Source organism: Elephas maximus, chromosome 7 (genome assembly GCF_024166365.1).
Source record: "Elephas maximus indicus isolate mEleMax1 chromosome 7, mEleMax1 primary haplotype, whole genome shotgun sequence".
Lineage (NCBI taxonomy): Eukaryota > Metazoa > Chordata > Mammalia > Proboscidea > Elephantidae > Elephas > Elephas maximus.
In genome coordinates this window covers 73,695,593-73,712,785 of record NC_064825.1, presented here as the reverse complement: position 1 = coordinate 73,712,785, position 17,193 = coordinate 73,695,593, and the positions used below count along the sequence as shown (strand labels likewise).

The 17,193-nt window shown below is 40.1% G+C and overlaps 1 protein-coding gene across 7 annotated transcripts in view; it reads left to right on the top strand.

Moving 5' to 3' along the window:
• HPS5 (HPS5 biogenesis of lysosomal organelles complex 2 subunit 2) overlaps positions 1-17,193 on the top strand; it is a 61,975-nt gene that overhangs the window by 20,807 nt on the left and 23,975 nt on the right. For all 7 annotated transcript variants that reach the window (XM_049890594.1, XM_049890597.1, XM_049890595.1 and 4 more), the window contains exon 9: positions 16,045-16,133. In XM_049890594.1, coding sequence (XP_049746551.1) covers positions 16,045-16,133 — 89 coding nt within the window. The remainder of the gene's footprint in view (positions 1-16,044; positions 16,134-17,193) is intronic.

The following is a 17,193-nucleotide window of genomic DNA, read 5'->3' as shown; positions in this document are numbered from 1 at the left end:
TGTTGTATGCGTGGACCTGTTATTTGCGAAAAAGTATAATAGCTTTTTCTCTTTGTTTCTTGTTCGGGGCAGTTAGCTTTTTGAAGTTGTTTTTGCACTAAATTATTTTTAGAAAGTTAAAAATGACTATGTTAAAAAAAAAAACACTATGTTACATGAAGTGTTCTGCATAGAAGAAGAATAAAAACAGCCTGGAAATGTGTTTCCCTTTTGTTTTGAGCCAGACTCAGCCAGTTGAGGAATATAAAATTGTTAGAAAGTTTTGACAGTTGGAGGTAAGAACTACGGGTACCGTTTGCCTCATAACCTGGTGAGATGGTACAACAAAAGCAAATCTTAGATTGAGATCTGCCACACGTGTGTATTTATTAGCAAGGAGACAAACATAGTTGTGCAACTTGTTCTCGTAACCTGGTGAAATTTCAGCTTTCTGCCCTTTCGGTACTCGGACAGGTACCTTGCATGAAAGAACCATTTGAGGCATATTCTGCCAGTTTCTGACGTCAGTCAGGGTTTAGCTAACCTTTCAGTTAGTTGGCTTAAGTGCCAAAATCTGATACTAAGTGATGGGGCAGATAAAGGCTGTCAACTTCTGGGCTTGTTAATTTGAACACCTTATTCTGTAAGGGTGGGGGTGCCTATGTATGTTCTTTAGTCAATCGATATATCTTGAGCTCTACTCATTTCATCAGTGAAAATTACTTCTAATATGCCCTAGGCTAATTATAAGCTCCTTAATGCAAATTCAGAAAGTGTTATTTAGGGGTTGTTGTAGGGCACCCTGGAGTGTAGACTTCTGATTGGGTTTTTCAAGGGCTAACTAATCAGTCTTGGAGTGTAAATTTTTTTAATACACTTGAAATGTTAACTCATTGCCCCTAACTATGTATATTAAAGTACTTAAAAGTAAATTATAGACAATATAATACTTCCATAAATTCATAATTCATCAAAGTTACTGGAGAAAGACAGCTATTTATATGCCCATAATTTGATAAGGCATATTTAAAAACTCTTTCTCCCTTAGCACTCTTCCTTTATGGTAATTATCACAGTTTATAATTATACGTTCATATAATATTTATATCTGTCTTACCCCTAGACAGTAAGCTCCATGAGGGCAGAGATCAAGTCATTTTGTTCACTGTTGTATTCTCAGTGCTAAGCATAGTGCCTAGCACATGATAGACATGTAATTTTTAAAAAAATAATTTTTATTGTGCTTTAAGTGAAAGTTTACGAATCAAGTCAGTCTCTCACACAAAAACGCATACTTGCTACATAGTCCCAATTACTTCCCCCACCATGAGACAGCCCGCTCCCTCCTTCCACTCTCTCTTTTCCTGACCATTTTGCCAGCTTCTAAGTCCCTCTACCCTCGCATCTCCCCTCCAGACAGGAGATGCCAGCATTGTCTCAAGTGTCCACCCAAACCAAGTAGCTCATGCCTCACCAGCATCCCTGCATCCCTCTCCAACCCATTGTCCAGTCCAATCCATGTCTGAAGAGCTGGCTTCGGGGATGGTTCCTGTAGTGGGCCAACAGAAGGTCTGGGGGCCATGATCACCAGGGTCCTTCCAGTCTCAGTCACACCATTAAGTCTGGTCTTATGAGAATTTGGGGTCTGCATCCCAATGTTCTCCTGCTCCCTCAGGGGTTCTCTGTTGTGTTCCCTGTCAGGGCAGTCATCGGTTGTAGCCAGGCACCATCTAGTTCTTCTGGTCGCAGGGTGATATAGTCTCTAGTTCATGTAGCCCTTTCCGTCTCTTGGGCTCGTTATTATCTTGTGTTCTTCATTCTCTTTGATCCAGGTGGGTTGAGACTCATTGATGCATCTTAGATGGCCACTTGCTAGCATTTAACACTCCAGATGCCACTCTCCAAAGTGGGATGCAGAATGTTTTCTTAATAGATTTTATTATATCACTTGACTTAGATGTCCCCTGAAACCATGGTCCCCAAACCCCTGCCCCTGCTTCGCTGACCTTTGAAGCATTCAGTTTATTCAGGAAACTGCTTTACCTTGGTTTAGTCCAGTTGTGCTGACCTCCACTGTGTTGAATGTTGTCCTTCCCTTCACCCAAAGTAGTCCTTGTCTACTATCTATTTAGTAAATACCCCCATCTCGCACCTTCCCTCCCTCCCCCGTCTCGTAACCACAAAAGAGTGTGTTCTTCTCCGTTTAAACCATTTCTCAAGATCTTATAATAGTGGTCTTATACAACATTCGTCCTTTTGCAACTGACTAATTTCACTCAGCATAATGCCTTCCAGGTTTCTCCATGTTAGGAAATGTTTCACAGATTCATCACTGTTCTTTGTCGATGCGTAGTATTGCATTGTGTGAATATACCATAATTTATTTATTTATTCATCTGTTGATGGGCACCTTGGTTGGTTCCATCTTTTTGCTATTGTAAACAGTGCTGCGGTAAATATGGGTGTGCATATATCTGTTCATGTAAAGGCTATTATTTCTCTAGGATATGTTTTGAGGAGTGGGATTGCTGGGTCATATGGTGGTTCTATTTCTAGCTTTTTTTTTTTTTACTTTTTTTTTTTATATTAACATTTATTAAGCTTCAAGTGAACGCTTACAAATCCAATCAGTCTGTCACATATAAGTTTACATACATCTTACTCCGTACTCCCACTTGCTCTTCCCCTCTTGAGTCAGCCCTTTCAGTCTCTCCTTTCATGAGAATTTTCCCGGCTTCCCTCTCTCTCTATCCTCCCATCCCCCCTCCAGACAAGAGTTGCCAACACAATCTCAAGTGTCCACCTGATATAATTAGCTCACTCTTCATCAGCATCTCTCTCCCACCCGCTGACCAGTCCCTTTCCTGTCTGATGAGTTGTCTTTGGGGATAGTTCCTGTCCTGTGCCAACAGAAGGTCTGGGGACCATGGCCGCCGGGATTCCTCTAGTCTCAGTCAGACCATTAAGTTTGGTCTTTTTATGAGAATTTGGGGTCTGCATCCCACTGATCTCCTGCTCCCTCAGGGGTCCTCTGCTGTGCTCCCTGTCAGGGCAGTCATCGATTGTGGCCGGGCACCAACTAGTTCTTCTGGTCTCAGGGTGATGTAGGTCTCTGGTTCATGTGGCCCTTTCTGTCTCTTGGGCTCTTAGTTGTCGTGTGGCCTTGGTGTTCTTCATTTTCCTTTGCTCCAGGTGGGTTGAGACCAACTGATGCATCTTAGATGGCCGCTTGTTAGCATTTAAGACCCCAGACGCCACATTTCAAAGTGGGATGCAGAATGATTTCATAATAGAATTATTTTGCCAATTGACTTAGAAGTACCCGCAAACCATGTTCCCCAGACCCCTGCCCCTGCTCCGCTGACGTTTGCAGCATTTATTTTATCCCGGAAACTTCTTTGCTTTTGGTCCAGTCCAATTGAGCTGACCTTCCATGTATTGAGTGTTGTCTCTCCCTTCACCTAAAGCAGTTCTTATCTACTGATTATTCAATAAAAAACCCTCTCCCACCCTCCCACCCTCCCCGCCTCGTAACCACAAAAGTATGTGTTCTTCTCAGGTTTACTATTTGTCAAGATCTTATAATAGTAGTCTTATACAATATTTGTCCTTTTGCCTCTGACTAATTTCACTCAGCATAATGCCTTCCAGGTTCCTCCATGTTATGAAATGTTTCACAGATTCGTCACTGTTCTTTATCGATGCGTAGTATTCCATTGTGTGAATATACCACAATTTATTTACCCATTCATCCGTTGATGAACACCTTGGTTGCTTCCAACTTTTTGCTATTGTAAACAGAGCTGCAATAAACATGGGTGTGCATATATCTGTTTGTGTGAAGGCTCTTGTATCTCTAGGGTATATTCCGAGGAGTGGGATTTCTGGGTTGTATGGTAGTTCTATTTCTAACTGTTTAAGATAACGCCAGATAGATTTCCAAAGTGGTTGTACCATTTTACATTCCCACCAGCAGTGTATAAGAGTTCCAATCTCTCCGCAGCCTCTCCAACATTTATTATTTTGTGTTTTTTGGATTAATGCCAGCCTTGTTGGTGTGAGATGGAATCTCATCGTAGTTTTAATTTGCATTTCTCTAATGGCTAATGATCGAGAGCATTTTCTCATGTATCTGTTGGCTGCCTGAATATCTTCTTTAGTGAAATGTGTGTTCATATCCTTTGCCCACTTTTTGATTGGGTTGTTTGTCTTTTTGTGGTTGAGTTTTGACAGAATCATACAGATTTTAGAGATCAGGCGCTAGTCGGAGATGTCATAGCTGAAAATTCTTTCCCAGTTTGTAGGTGGTCTTTTTACTCTTTTGGTGAAGTCTTTTTTTTTTAGATGAGCATAGGTATTTGGTTTTTAGGAGCTCCCAGTTATCGGGTTTCTCTTCATCATTTTTGGTAATGTTTTGTATTCTGTTTATGCCTTGTATTAGGGCTCCTAGGGTTGTCCCTATTTTTTCTTCCATGATCTTTATCGTTTTAGTCTTTATGTTTAGGTCTTTGATCCACTTGGTGTTAGTTTTTGTGCATGGTGTAAGGTATGGGTCCTGTTTCATTTTTTTGCAAATGGATATCCAGTTATGCCAGCACCATTTGTTAAAAAGGCTATCTTTTCCCCAATTAACTGACTCTGGTCCTTTGTCAAATATCAGCTGCTCATACGTGGATGGATCTATATCTGGGTTCTCAATTCTGTTCCATTGGTCTATGTGCCTGTTGTTGTACCAGTACCAGGCTGTTTTTACTACTGTGGCTGTATAATAGGTTCTGAAATCAGGTAGAGTGAGACCTCCCACTTTCTTCTTCTTTTTCAGTAATGCTTTACTTATTCGAGGCTTCTTTCCCTTCCATATGAAGTTGGTGATTTGTTTCTCTAACACATTAAAAAATGACATTGGAATTTGGATCGGAAGTGCATTGTATGTATAGATGGCTTTTGGTAGAATAGACATTTTTACTATGTTAAGTCTTCCTATCCATGAGCAGGGTATGTTTTTCCACTTAACTATATCCTTTTGAATTTCTTGTAGTAGAGCTTTGTAGTTTTCTTTGTATAGGTTTATTACATCCTTGGTAAGATTTATTCCTAAGTATCTTATCTTCTTGGGGGCTACTGTGAATGGTATTGATTTGGTTATTTCCTCTTCGGTGTTCTTTTTGTTGATGTAGAGGAATCCAAGTGAATTTTGTATGTTTATTTTATAACCTGAGACTCTGCCAAACTCTTCTATTAGTTTCAGTAGTTTTCTGGAGGATTCCTTAGGGTTTTCTGTGTATATAATCATGTCATCTGCAAATAGTGATAACTTTACTTCCTCCTTGCCAATCCGGATACCTTTTATTTCCTTGTCTAGCCTAATTGCCCTGGCTAGGACTTCCAGCACGATGTTGAATAAGAGCAGTGATAAAGGGCATCCTTGTCTGGTTCCCGTTCTCAAGGGAAATGCTTTCAGGTTTTCTCCATTTAGAGTGATACTGGCTGTTGGCTTTGCATAGATGCCCTTTATTATGTTGAGGAATTTTCCTTCAATTCCTATTTTGGTAAGAGTTTTTATCGTAAATGGGTGTTGGACTTTGTCAAATGCCTTTTCTGCATCGATTGATAAGATCATGTGGTTTTTGTCTTTTGTTTTATTTATGTGATGGATTACATTAATGGTTTTTCTGATATTAAACCAGCCTTGCATACCTGGTATAAATCCCACTTGATCAGGGTGAATTATTTTTTTGATGTGTTGTTGGATTCTATTGGCTAGAATTTTGTTGAGGATTTTTGCATCTATGTTCATGAGAGATATAGGTCTGTAATTTTCTTTTTTTGTAATGTCTTTACCTGGTTTTGGTATCAGGGAGATGGTGGCTTCATAGAATGAGTTGGGTAGTATTCCGTCATTTTCTATGCTTTGGAATACCTTCAGAAGTAGTGGTGTTAACTCTTCTCTGAAAGTTTGGTAGAACTCTGCAGTGAAGCCGTCCGGGCCAGGGCTTTTTTTTGTTGGAAGTTTTTTGATTACCGTTTCAATCTCTTTTTTTGTTATGGGTCTATTTAGTTGTTCTACTTCTGAATGTGTTAGTTTAGGTAGGTGGTGTTTTTCCAGGAATTCATCCATTTCTTCTAGGTTTTCAAATTTGTTAGAGTACAATTTTTCATAATAATCTGAAATGATTGTTTTAATTTCATTTGGTTCTGTTGTGATGTGGTCCTTCTCGTTTCTTATTCGGGTTATTTGTTTCCTTTCCTGTATTTCTTTAGTCAGTCTAGCCAATGGTTTATCAATTTTGTTAATTTTTTCAAAGAACCAGCTTTTGGCTTTGTTAATTCTTTCAATTGTTTTTCTATTCTCTCATTCATTTAGTTCAGCTCTAATTTTTATTATTTGTTTTCTTCTGGAGCCTGATGGATTCTTTTGTTGCTCAGTTTCTATTTGTTCAAGTTGTAGGGACAGTTTTCTGCTTTTGGCTCTTTCTTCTTTTTGTATGTGTATATTTATCGATATAAATTGGCCTCTGAGCACTGCTTTTGCTGTGTCCCAGAGGTTTTGATAGGAAGTATTTTCATTCTCGTTGCTTTCTATGAATTTCCTTATTCCCTCCTTGATGTCTTCTATAACCCAGTCTTTTTTCAGGAGGGTATTGTTCATTTTCCAAGTATTTGATTTCTTTTCCCTAGTTTTTCTGTTATTGATTTCTAGTTTTATTGCCTTGTGGTCTGAGAAGATGCTTTGTAATATTTCGATGTTTTGGACTCTGCAAAGGTTTGTTTTATGACCTAATATGTGGTCTATTCTAGAGAATGTTCCATGTGCACTAGACAAAAAAGTATACTTTGCAGCAGTTGGGTGGAGAGTTCTGTATAAGTCAATGAGGTCAAGTTGGTTGATTGTTGTAAGTACATCTTCCGTGTTTCTATTGAGCTTCTTACTGGATGTCCTGTCCTTCTCCGAAAGTGGTGTGTTGAAGTCTCCTACTATAATTGTGGAGGTATCTATCTCACTTTTCAATTCTGTTAAAATTTGATTTATGAATCTTGCAGCCCTGTCATTGGGTGCATAAATATTTAATATGGTTATGTCTTCCTGATCAATTGTCCCTTTTATCATTATATAGTGTCCTTCTTTATCCTTTGTGGTGGATTTAAGTCTAAAGTCTATTTTGTCAGAAATTAATATTGCTACTCCTCTTCTTTTTTGCTTATTGTTTGCTTGATATATTTTTTTCCATCCTTTGAGTTTTAGTTTGTTTGTGTCTCTAGTCTAAGGTGTGTCTCTTGTAGGCAGCATATAGATGGATCGTGTTTCTTTATCCAGTCCGTGACTCTCTGTCTCTTAATTGGTGCATTTAGTCCATTTACATTCAGGGTAATTATAGATAAATAAGTTTTTAGTGCTGTCATTTTGATGCCTTTTTATGTGTGTTGTTGACAATTTCATTTTTCTACATACTTTTTTGTGCTGAGATGTTTTTCTTAGTAAATTGTGAGATCCTCATTTTCATAGTGTTTGACTTTATGTTAGTTGAGTCGTTACGTTTTTCTTGGCTTTTATCTTGAGTTATAGAGTTGTTATACCTTTTTGTGGTTATCTTATTATTTACCCCTATTTTTCTAAGTAAAAACCTAACTTGTATCGTTCTATATCGCCTTGTATCACTCTCCATCTGGCAGTTCAATGCCTCCTGTATTTAGTCCCTCTTTTTGATTATTGTGATCTTTTACCTATTGACTTCCATGATTCCCTGTTATGTGCATTTTTTTTTTAATTAATCTTAATTTGTTTGTTTTTGTGATTTCCCTATTTGAGTTGATATCAGGTCGTTCTGTTTTGTGTCCTTGTGTTGTGCTGATATCTGATATTATTGGTTTTCTGACCTAACAATATCCTTTAGTATTTCTTGTAGCTTTGGTTTGGTTTTTGCAAATTCTCTAAACTTGTGTTTATCTGTAAATATCTTAATTTCGCCTTCATATTTCAGAGAGAGTTTTGCTGGATATATGATCCTTGGCTGGCAGTTTTTCTCCTTCAATGTTCTGTATATGTGGTCCCATTCCCTTCTTGCCTGCATGGTTTCTGCTGAGTAGTCTGAACTTACTCTTATTGATTATCCCTTGAAGGAAACCTTTCTTTTCTCCCTGGCTGCTTTTAAAATTTTCTGTTTATCTTTGGTTTTGGCGAGTTTGATGATAATAGGTCTTGGTGTTTTTCTTTTTGGATCAATCTTAAATGGGGTTCGATGAGCATCTTGGATAGATACCTTTCGTCTTTCATGATGTCAGGGAAGTTTTGTGTCAGGAGTTCTTCAACTATTTTCTCTGTGTTTTCTGTCCCTCCTCCCTGTTCTGGGATTCCAATCACCCGCAGGTTATCCTTCTTGATAGAGTCCCACATGATTCTTAGGGTTTCTTTTTTTTTTTAATTCTTTTATCTGATTTTTTTTCAGCTATGTTGGTGTTGATTCCCTGGTCCTCCAGATGTCCCAGTCTACATTCTAATTGCTCGAGTCTCCTCCTCTGACTTCCTAGTGCATTGTCTAATTCTGTAATTTTATTGTTAATCTTTTGGATTTCGACATGCTGTCTCTCTATGGATTCTTGCAACTTATTAATTTTTCCACTGTGTTCTTGAATAATCTTTTTGAATTCTTGAACAGTTTTATCAGTGTGTTCCTTGGCATTTTCTGCAGTTTGCCTTATTTCATTTGTGATGTCTTGAAGCATTCTGTAAATTAGTTTTTTATATTCTGTATCTGATAATTCCAAGATTGTATCTTCATTTGGGAAAGATTTTGATTCTTTTGTTTGGGGGGTTGGAGAAGCTGTCATGGTCTGCTTCTTTATGTGGTTTGATATGGATTGCTGTCTCCGAGCCATCACTGGGAAACTAATTTTTCCAGAAAATCCGCTAAAAAAAAAATGCAGTCAGATCCCTATCAGAGTTCTCCCTCTGGCTTAGGCTATTCGGATGTTAATGAAGCCGCCTGGGGAGGGTGGGGGAGGGAACAGAGAGATAGGAGAGTAGCACCTCAGAATATAGCCAGAGTTGCTTGTCTTGCTTGGAATGACTGTTATATCTGAGATTCCCGTGGGGCGTTTCGCCTATGTATGCTGGCTGTGTGGAGATTGCCCCCAGGGGGTCTGGCCTGCTGGAGTCACGGTCAGATCCTCCACTTCAAGCCCCTCGCCCAGGGTCAAGGCTCCCCTGCTGGGACGGTGCACTTTCGACTCCAAAATCAGTCTCTGCCTCCCGGGGAGTTCTCGTCCCGCCAGCCGCGTCACCGTGCCGCCTCCGCGAATCAGCTGGGCCCCCTCTCGGGGTTAGTTCAGGTGAGTGGAGCAGCTCCCCGTGCTTGTGCCCTGACCGAGTGTCCCGGCTGGGACGCTGTTCTCCCCGCTCCAATACCAGTCGCTGCCTCCCGGGGACTTCTCCTACCGGCTGCGTCCCACGCCGCCCAAGCGAACTGGCTTGGCCCCCTCCCGGGGTTAGTTCAGGGCGGTGGAGCAGCTCTCCGTGTTTATGCCGTACCTGCGTCCAGTCCAAATCCCGGCGAGACGGTTCCCCGGCTGGGACGCTGCTCTCCCCGCTCCAAGACCAGTCACTTCCTCCTGGGGCCTTCTCCCACTGGCTGCGTCGCTACGCCACAGGCGTGATCTGGCTGGGCCCCTTCCCGGTGTTAGTTCAGGGGGGTGGAGCAGCTCTCTGTGCTTGTGCCATACCTGACTGGTACGCTGGCTCCAGGCTCTGAAAACAATTGCTGCTTCCTCGTATTAATTCGTTCTCCATCTCTAAATCTTTGTTTGTTGTTCAGGGTTCGTAGATTGTCATGTATGTGATCGATTCACTTGTTTTTCCGTGTCTTTGTTGCAAGAGGGATCCAAGGTAGCGTCTGCCTAGTCCGCCATCTTGGCCCCACCTCCTCTAGCTTTTTAAGGATGCGTCAAATCGATTTCCAGAGTGGTTATACCATTTTACGTTCCCACCAGCAGTGTATAAGTGTTCCACTCTCTACACAGCCTCTGCAGCGTTTATTATTTCGTGTTTTTTGGATTAGTGCCAGCCTTGTTGGAGTGAGATGGAATCTCATTGTAGTTTTGATTTGCATTTCTCTGATGGCTAATGATCGAGAGCATTTCCTCGTGTATCTGTTAGCCACCTGAATGTCTTCTTTAGTGAAGTGCGTGTTCATATCCTTTGCCCATTTTTTAATTGGGTTGTCTGTCTTTTTGTGGTTGAGTTTTAGCAGTCATGTAGATTTTGGAGATCAGGCACTGGTCGGAGATGTGGTAGCTGAAAAAATTTTCCCAGTCTGTAGGTGGTCTTTTTACTCTTTTGGTGAAGTCTTTAGATGAGCATAGGTGTTTGGTTTTTAGGAGCTCCCAGTTATCGGGTTTCTCTTTGGCATTTTTAGTAATGTTTTGTATTCTGTTTATGCCATGTATTAGAGCTCCTGATGTTGTCACTATTTTTTCTTCCATGATCTTTATTGTTTTAGATTTTATGTTTAGGTCTTTGATCCATTTGCAGTTAGTTTTTGTGGATGGTGTGAGGTATGGGTCCTGTTTCATTTTTTTTCAGATGGATATCCAGTTATGCCAGCACCATTTGTTAAAAAGACTGTCTTTTCCCCAATTAACTGACACTGGGCCTTCGTCAAATTATCAGGTGCTCATATGTGGATGGATTTATATCTGGATTCTCAATTCTGTTCCATTGGTCCATGTGCCTGTTGTTGTACCAGTACCAGGCTGTTTTGACTTCTGTGGCTGTATAATAGGTTCTAAAATCAGGTAGAGTGAGGCCTCCCACTTAGTTCTTCTTTTTTAGTAATGCTTTACTTATTCAAAGCTTCTTTCCCTTCCATATGAAGTTGGTGATTTGTTTCTCCATCTCATTAAAAAATGTCATTGGACAATATTCAATACACGGAAGGTCAGCTCAACTGGACTGGACCAAGAGCAAAGAAGTTTCTGGGATAAACTGAATGCTTCAAAGGTCAGCGGAGCAAGGGCGGGTTTGGGGACTATGGCTTAAGGGGACATCTAAGTCAATTGGCAAAATAATTCCATTATGAAACATTCTGCATCCCACTTTGAAATGTGGCATCTGGGGTCTTAAATGCTAACAAGCGGCCATCCAAGATGCATCAATTGGTCTCAACCCACCTGGAGCAAAGGAGAATGAAGAACACCAAGGTCACACGATAACTATGAGCCCAAGAGACAGAAAGGGCCACATGAACCAGAGATTTACATCACCCTGAGACCAGAAGAACTAGATGGTGCCCAGCCACAACCGATGACTGCCCTGAGAGGGAGCACAACAGAGAACCCCTGAGGGAGCAGGAGATCAGTGGGATGCAGACCCCAAATTCTCATAAAAAGACCATACTTAATGGTCTGACTGAGACTAGAGGAATCCCGGAGGTCATGGTCCCCAAACCTTCTGTTGGCCCAGGACAGGAACCATTCCCAAAGACAACTCATCAGACATGGAAGGGACTGGATAATGGGTTGGAGGGACATGCTGACGAAAAATGAGCTACTTGTATCAGGTGGACACTTGAGACTGTGTTGGCATCTCCTGTCTGGAGGGGAAATAGGAGGGTAGAGAGGGTTAGAAACTGGCAAAATTGTCACGAAAGGAGAGACTGGAAGGAGGGAGTGGGCTGACTCTATGGAGTAAGGTGTATATAAGCTTATATGTGACAGACTGGGTTGATTTGTAAACTTTTACTTAAAGAAAAAAAAAGGACGATAAAAATTATTTAAAAAAAAATGTCATTGGAATTTGGATCGGAAGTGCATTGTACTCTATAGATGGCTTTTGGTAGAACAGACATTTTTACAATGTTAATTCTTCCTATCCATGAGCAAGGTATGTTTTTCCACTTATGCAGGTCCCTTTTGGTTTCTTGCAGTAGTACCTTGTAGTTTTCTTCATATAGGTCTTTTACATGTTTGTTAAGATTTATTCCTAAGTTTTTTATCTGCTTGGGCGCTACTGTAAATGGTATTGATTTAGTGATTTCCTCTTCGATGTTCTTTTTGTTGATGTAGAGGAATCCAAGTGAATTTTGTATGTTTATCTTGTAACCTGATACTCTGCTGAACTCTTCTATTAGTTTCAGTAGTTTTCTTGAGGATTCCTTAGGGTTTTCTGTCTATAAGATCATGTCATCTGCAAATAGAGGTAATTTTACTTCTTCCTTACCAATCTAGATGCCAATTATTTCTTTGTCTAGCCTAATTGCTCTGGCTAGGACCTTCAGCACAATATTGAATAAGAGTGGTGATAAAGGGCATCCTTGCCTGCTTCCCGATCTCAAAGGAAATGCTTTCAGGTTCTCTCCATTTAGAGTGATGTTGGCTGTTGGCTTTGTATAAATGCCCTTTATTATGTTGAGGAGTTTCCCTTCTATTCCTATTTTGCTGAGAGTTGTGATCATGAATGGGTGTTGAACTTTGTCAAATGCCTTTTCTGCGTCAATTGATAAAATCATGTGGTTCTTTTGTTTTATTTATGTGGTGGATTACATTAATTGTTTTTCTAATGTTGAACCATCCTTGCATACCTGGTATAAATCCCACTTGCTCATGGTGGATTATTTTTTTGATATGTTGTTGAATTCTATTGGCTAGAATTTTTTTGAGGCTGTTTCCGTCTGTGTTCCTGAGGGATATATGTCTGTAATTTTCTTTTTTTTGTTGTCTTTAGCTGGTTTTGGTATCAGGGTTATGCTGGCTTCACAGAATGAAAAAGTAGTATTCCGTCCTTTTCTATGCTTTGAAATACCTTCGATAGTGGTGGTGTTAACTCTTCTCTGAAAGTTCGGTAGAACTCTGCAGTGAAGCCATCAGGGCCAGGGCTTTTTTTTGGTTGGGAGTTTTTTGATTATCTTTTCAATTTCTTTTTTTTGTTAAGGGTCTATTTAGTTGTTCTTCTTGTTTGTGTTAGGTAGGTAGTGTAGACATGTAATATTTATTGACTGTGGTGTTAGGTGGGGTGTGGAAGAGTCTGTTACCCCAGAGTATGTTTTCTGAAGGATAGGCTGTAGTGGGTTTGGTTCTCCTGGTGGAGTTACTCCTTTGAGTTTAGCTACTTAAAGCTCCTGTTACAGTTCCTGCCATGGGCAGCAAACCCTTCATAACCTGGCTCTGCCTACGTCTCAGCTTGAGCAATAATTAATGCTACTTTGAAGTCTTTGCTGACTCCTTCAGCAGACTTAGATTAGATATTTGACCCCACGTACTGTTGTTACAACTTTTTCATTCCCCCATAGAGTGTCTTACTGTATTATGACCATCTGCCCCAGTACCGGCTTGTAAGCTCCATTACCATGGGCACAGCCCCAGGCACATAGAAGACTCTCAAATATTGACAACATTAATGAATTCTACAAAGGTTTTTTTTTTTTTTTTAAGCAAACATTAATAGGAGAGCTTTTTGTTACTGTTCATTTACTTTTTTTTTTTTTACTTGTGTACCTGTATCTTGTGGTAACCTTTACTGTCACCACCCCCAGATTCCACATGGGACACCCATATATATTTTCTTTTCTTTTGGATACACTGGTATCAGTTTTCCCTTCCTTGACTTTTTAAACTATGCTCTTAGGCTTGTGTCCCAGTCTGTTTGTTATCAGTGAAGGGATGAAGGATGTGTATATTACAAAGTATCAGCTCTTATCCAAGCCTCTCTCTCCCCCCACTTAATCTCGGTTGTTACTCCGAAGGTATTTTACCAACTCAATGTCAGCTTCAGTTGCAAAGTCATGATCCTATATCTCTTTACTCAGAGAGCCTCTGACTTGTTTTTCCCTCCTCTAGCTCCTGAAGGCAGCCTTCCCAGTTCTACTTGTTTTGGGCCAGGACTCTGACCTTTTCTTCCATTCTTGTGACAAAGATTATTTTCTTGCAGGAACAGTGATCTCCTCCTCCTTCTTGACAAAATGCTTTATATTCGCGTGAGGATCCAATTTTGTTATGTATCATTCTTAGTTTATAGTCACATGGTAGAATTTTAGTACTCTAGGGACATAAAGGGAAAAAAAAGAAAAACAGTCTTATTAAGATTATAATTTTGTTAGGGAGTTTATTTCTATAAAAAATTTAACAGCAAAAAATAAGCATTGTGACAGCACAGTATGTAATTGTCAAATGAGCAGTGTTGACCAGAAATAGTCTGCATACAAGAGGAGGAGAGATTGTTAGGGCCTGTGGGGAGAATTTCAGAGGAGAGTAGAACTTCTGATCCTTGAGAGGTGGCTAGAATGAGAATACTGCAAGGTGGGGAATGCCCTGATCAGGGGAGATTGCCAGTGGCATATTCAGGGGACTATTCCCAGTTTTGTAGAGCAGAGGATTCTTGAAAGGGAGCAGTGTGAAGTGAGATAGGAAGAATAGATTAAACCTGTGATGAGTGGAACAACCTTCAATTCAAGCTTGAAGACATTGGGATAGGAGGCTGTTAGGGTGAAAGTTTAGATATACAAAGTCTTTCACTGTTGGGTATTTGAAGGGGAGAAAACCAGTGTGAGGAGGCAGAAGTAATGAGGGCCTATGAGGGCTTATGAGGCCTAGTGACCATGAGAATAAAAAGGAAGGGACTTTCTTATGAGAGGCATTAGAGAATGACTGAATGTGGGACAGAAGGGCAAGTAGGGAATGTGTTTGAAACATTCATAAGAGCAGTCAGAGATAAGCTGATATTTAGAGAGATGAGTTTGGTTTTAGTTCAAGGTGCTCATGGGATACCAAATAGGAAATATATAGAAGAGACACACATGGATATTGAGGAAGGTTAGATGATAGCATTTGGCAGTTTCTTAAATACAAGTGTTAGCAGGAGTCTTGAGAGTGTAAATGAGATAGATGAGGAGAGAAGTATAGAAAGAGATGAGCAGAGATGAAGAGTAGCTAGAGAAGGACTGCAGAGGAAGGTAGTGAACCAAGAAAGTGCAAGGTCCCAGGGTGCCAGGAGCTAAGATTCAGGAAGGAAGAACAGTTATCAGGGTCAGCCCCTGCATGGGAGACAAGAAGAAGGGAAATATGAGGAGAGCTTATTGTGTTTGGCAATAACTTTTTGAGAATACAGTTCAGTGGAGTAATCAGGATTCCAGATAATAGTGGGTTGGTTAGTGAAGATAAGTGAGGAAGGAAATGGCTTCTGTGAGATATAGAGGAAGAAGTCCAGGTTTTGGAGCCAGACTGCCCTTAGTAAGATTCTGACTCTTACGTTCTTGTTAAACAATCTTGGGCACATGATTTAATCTCTCTGGGCCTCAGTTTTCTTTTTTATAAGATGGGGTAACACATCTACCTTGATGGGTTGCTAAAAGGTTAGATAATATAGGTCGAGCCCTTAATAAAGCTCATGGCACCTCGTTAACTGGGAGTTTTCAACTTTTTGTCACCCACACATGACTAAGCATGACTAAGGGAGCTGAAATATTAACATCCTTAAAAGCTCACTGGAAACCCTGGTGGTGTAGTGGTTAAAAGCTATGACTACTAGCCAAAAGGTCAGCAATTTGAATCCACCAGGTGCTCCTGGGAAAACATATGGCGCGATTCTACTCTGTCCTCTAGGGTCACTGGGAGTCGGAATTGACTGGCAACAGGTTGGGTTTTCTCTCTCTTTTTTTTTTTTTTTTAAAAAAGCGCGGTAGAGCCGTGATTTCCAATAGTGTGGTGGTAAGATGTTTTATTTAGTCTTTGTTTTAAATGTGCCCTTGTAATACCAAATACAGGGAGTTTGTCTGCTTTAACAAACATCAGGTAAGTTGTCCCTAAACTTTTCCAGACACCAGCCTTTTCTTTTAAGAAGATATTTAGTAGGTATCTGGTTTTTCCCAATTTAGGATCATTTTTATGCTGTTGTTTTTTAGTGAGTTGTTACAGAAAAGCCACATTAAGAGTTGATAAGCTGGATGACTGTGGTGTTTTTTGTACAGCCTGGCTATATTTGGATAACTAAATGAAGACCTGAATTCAGGGAGTTGTATCATAGACTTCTATATTCTAGCAAACTGTAACTCTCTTGGCTTCTTCCATTTTCTCTTTCAGTGAACATTGTGTGCTGACTTGGACAGAGAGAGGAATTTACATTTTTGTTCCTCAGAATGTTCAAGTTCTTCTTTGGAGTGAAGTCAAAGGTAATTATAATTATCTACCTTACGTAATTTTTAATCTCATGCTTGTGAAAGATTTAATTCTTGGAGAGTAAGAGGTAGAAAAATGGAATGGGGTGACATTTCTTTAAAGACTAAAATCATAAATGTTTCTCATTGTAAGGTACTTCCCAAGCATACATTTGTAAATTTGTATTCACCTATTTTGTTTATTTCTTTAAATCAAAATATTTTGTTGTGTTTTCAAAGTTTATACAGCAAATTAAGTTCCCATTTAACAATTTCTATGTAGTTTGCTCAGTGACATTAGTTACATTTTTCACAATGTGTCACCTTTCTCATTTCCTTTCTGGTTGTTCCATTTCCAGTAATCTAGTTTCCTCGCCCCTTTGCCTTCTTGTCTTTGCTTTGGAGTAAATGTTGCCTGTTTGGTCTCATGTAAATGATTTTTAAAGGAGCAGAGTTCTCATGGATGATATTTTTTATTTCATGAGACAATCTGTTTTTATCTAAAAAATGACCTCGTGGAATAGTTTTTTGTTTTTTTTTTTTATTGTGCTTTAAGTGAAAGTTTACAAATCAAGTCGGACTCCCATACAAAAATTTGTAAACCCCTTGCTGTATACTCTTGCTCTTCCCCTAATGAGACAGCACACTCCTTCCCTCCACTCTCTTTTCGTGTCCATTCAGCCAGCTTCTGACCCCCCTACCCTCTCATCTCCCCTTCAGACAGGAGATGCCAACATAGTCTCATGTGTCTACTTGTTCCAAGAAGCTCATTCTTCACCAGTATCATTGTCTATCCCATAGTCCAGTCCAATCCCTGTCTGAAGAATTGGCTTTAGGAATGGTTCCTGTCTTGGGCTAACAGAAGGTCTGGGGACCATGACCTCCAGGGTCATTCTAGTCTCAGTCAGACCATTAAGTCTGGTCTTTTTATGAGAATTTGGGATCTGCATCCCACTGCTCTCCTGCTCCCTCAGGGGCTCTCTGTTATGTTCCCTGTCAGGACAGTCATCAGTTGTAGCCTGGCACTATCTAGTTCTTCTGGTCTCAGGCTAACGTAGTCTCTCATTTATGTGGC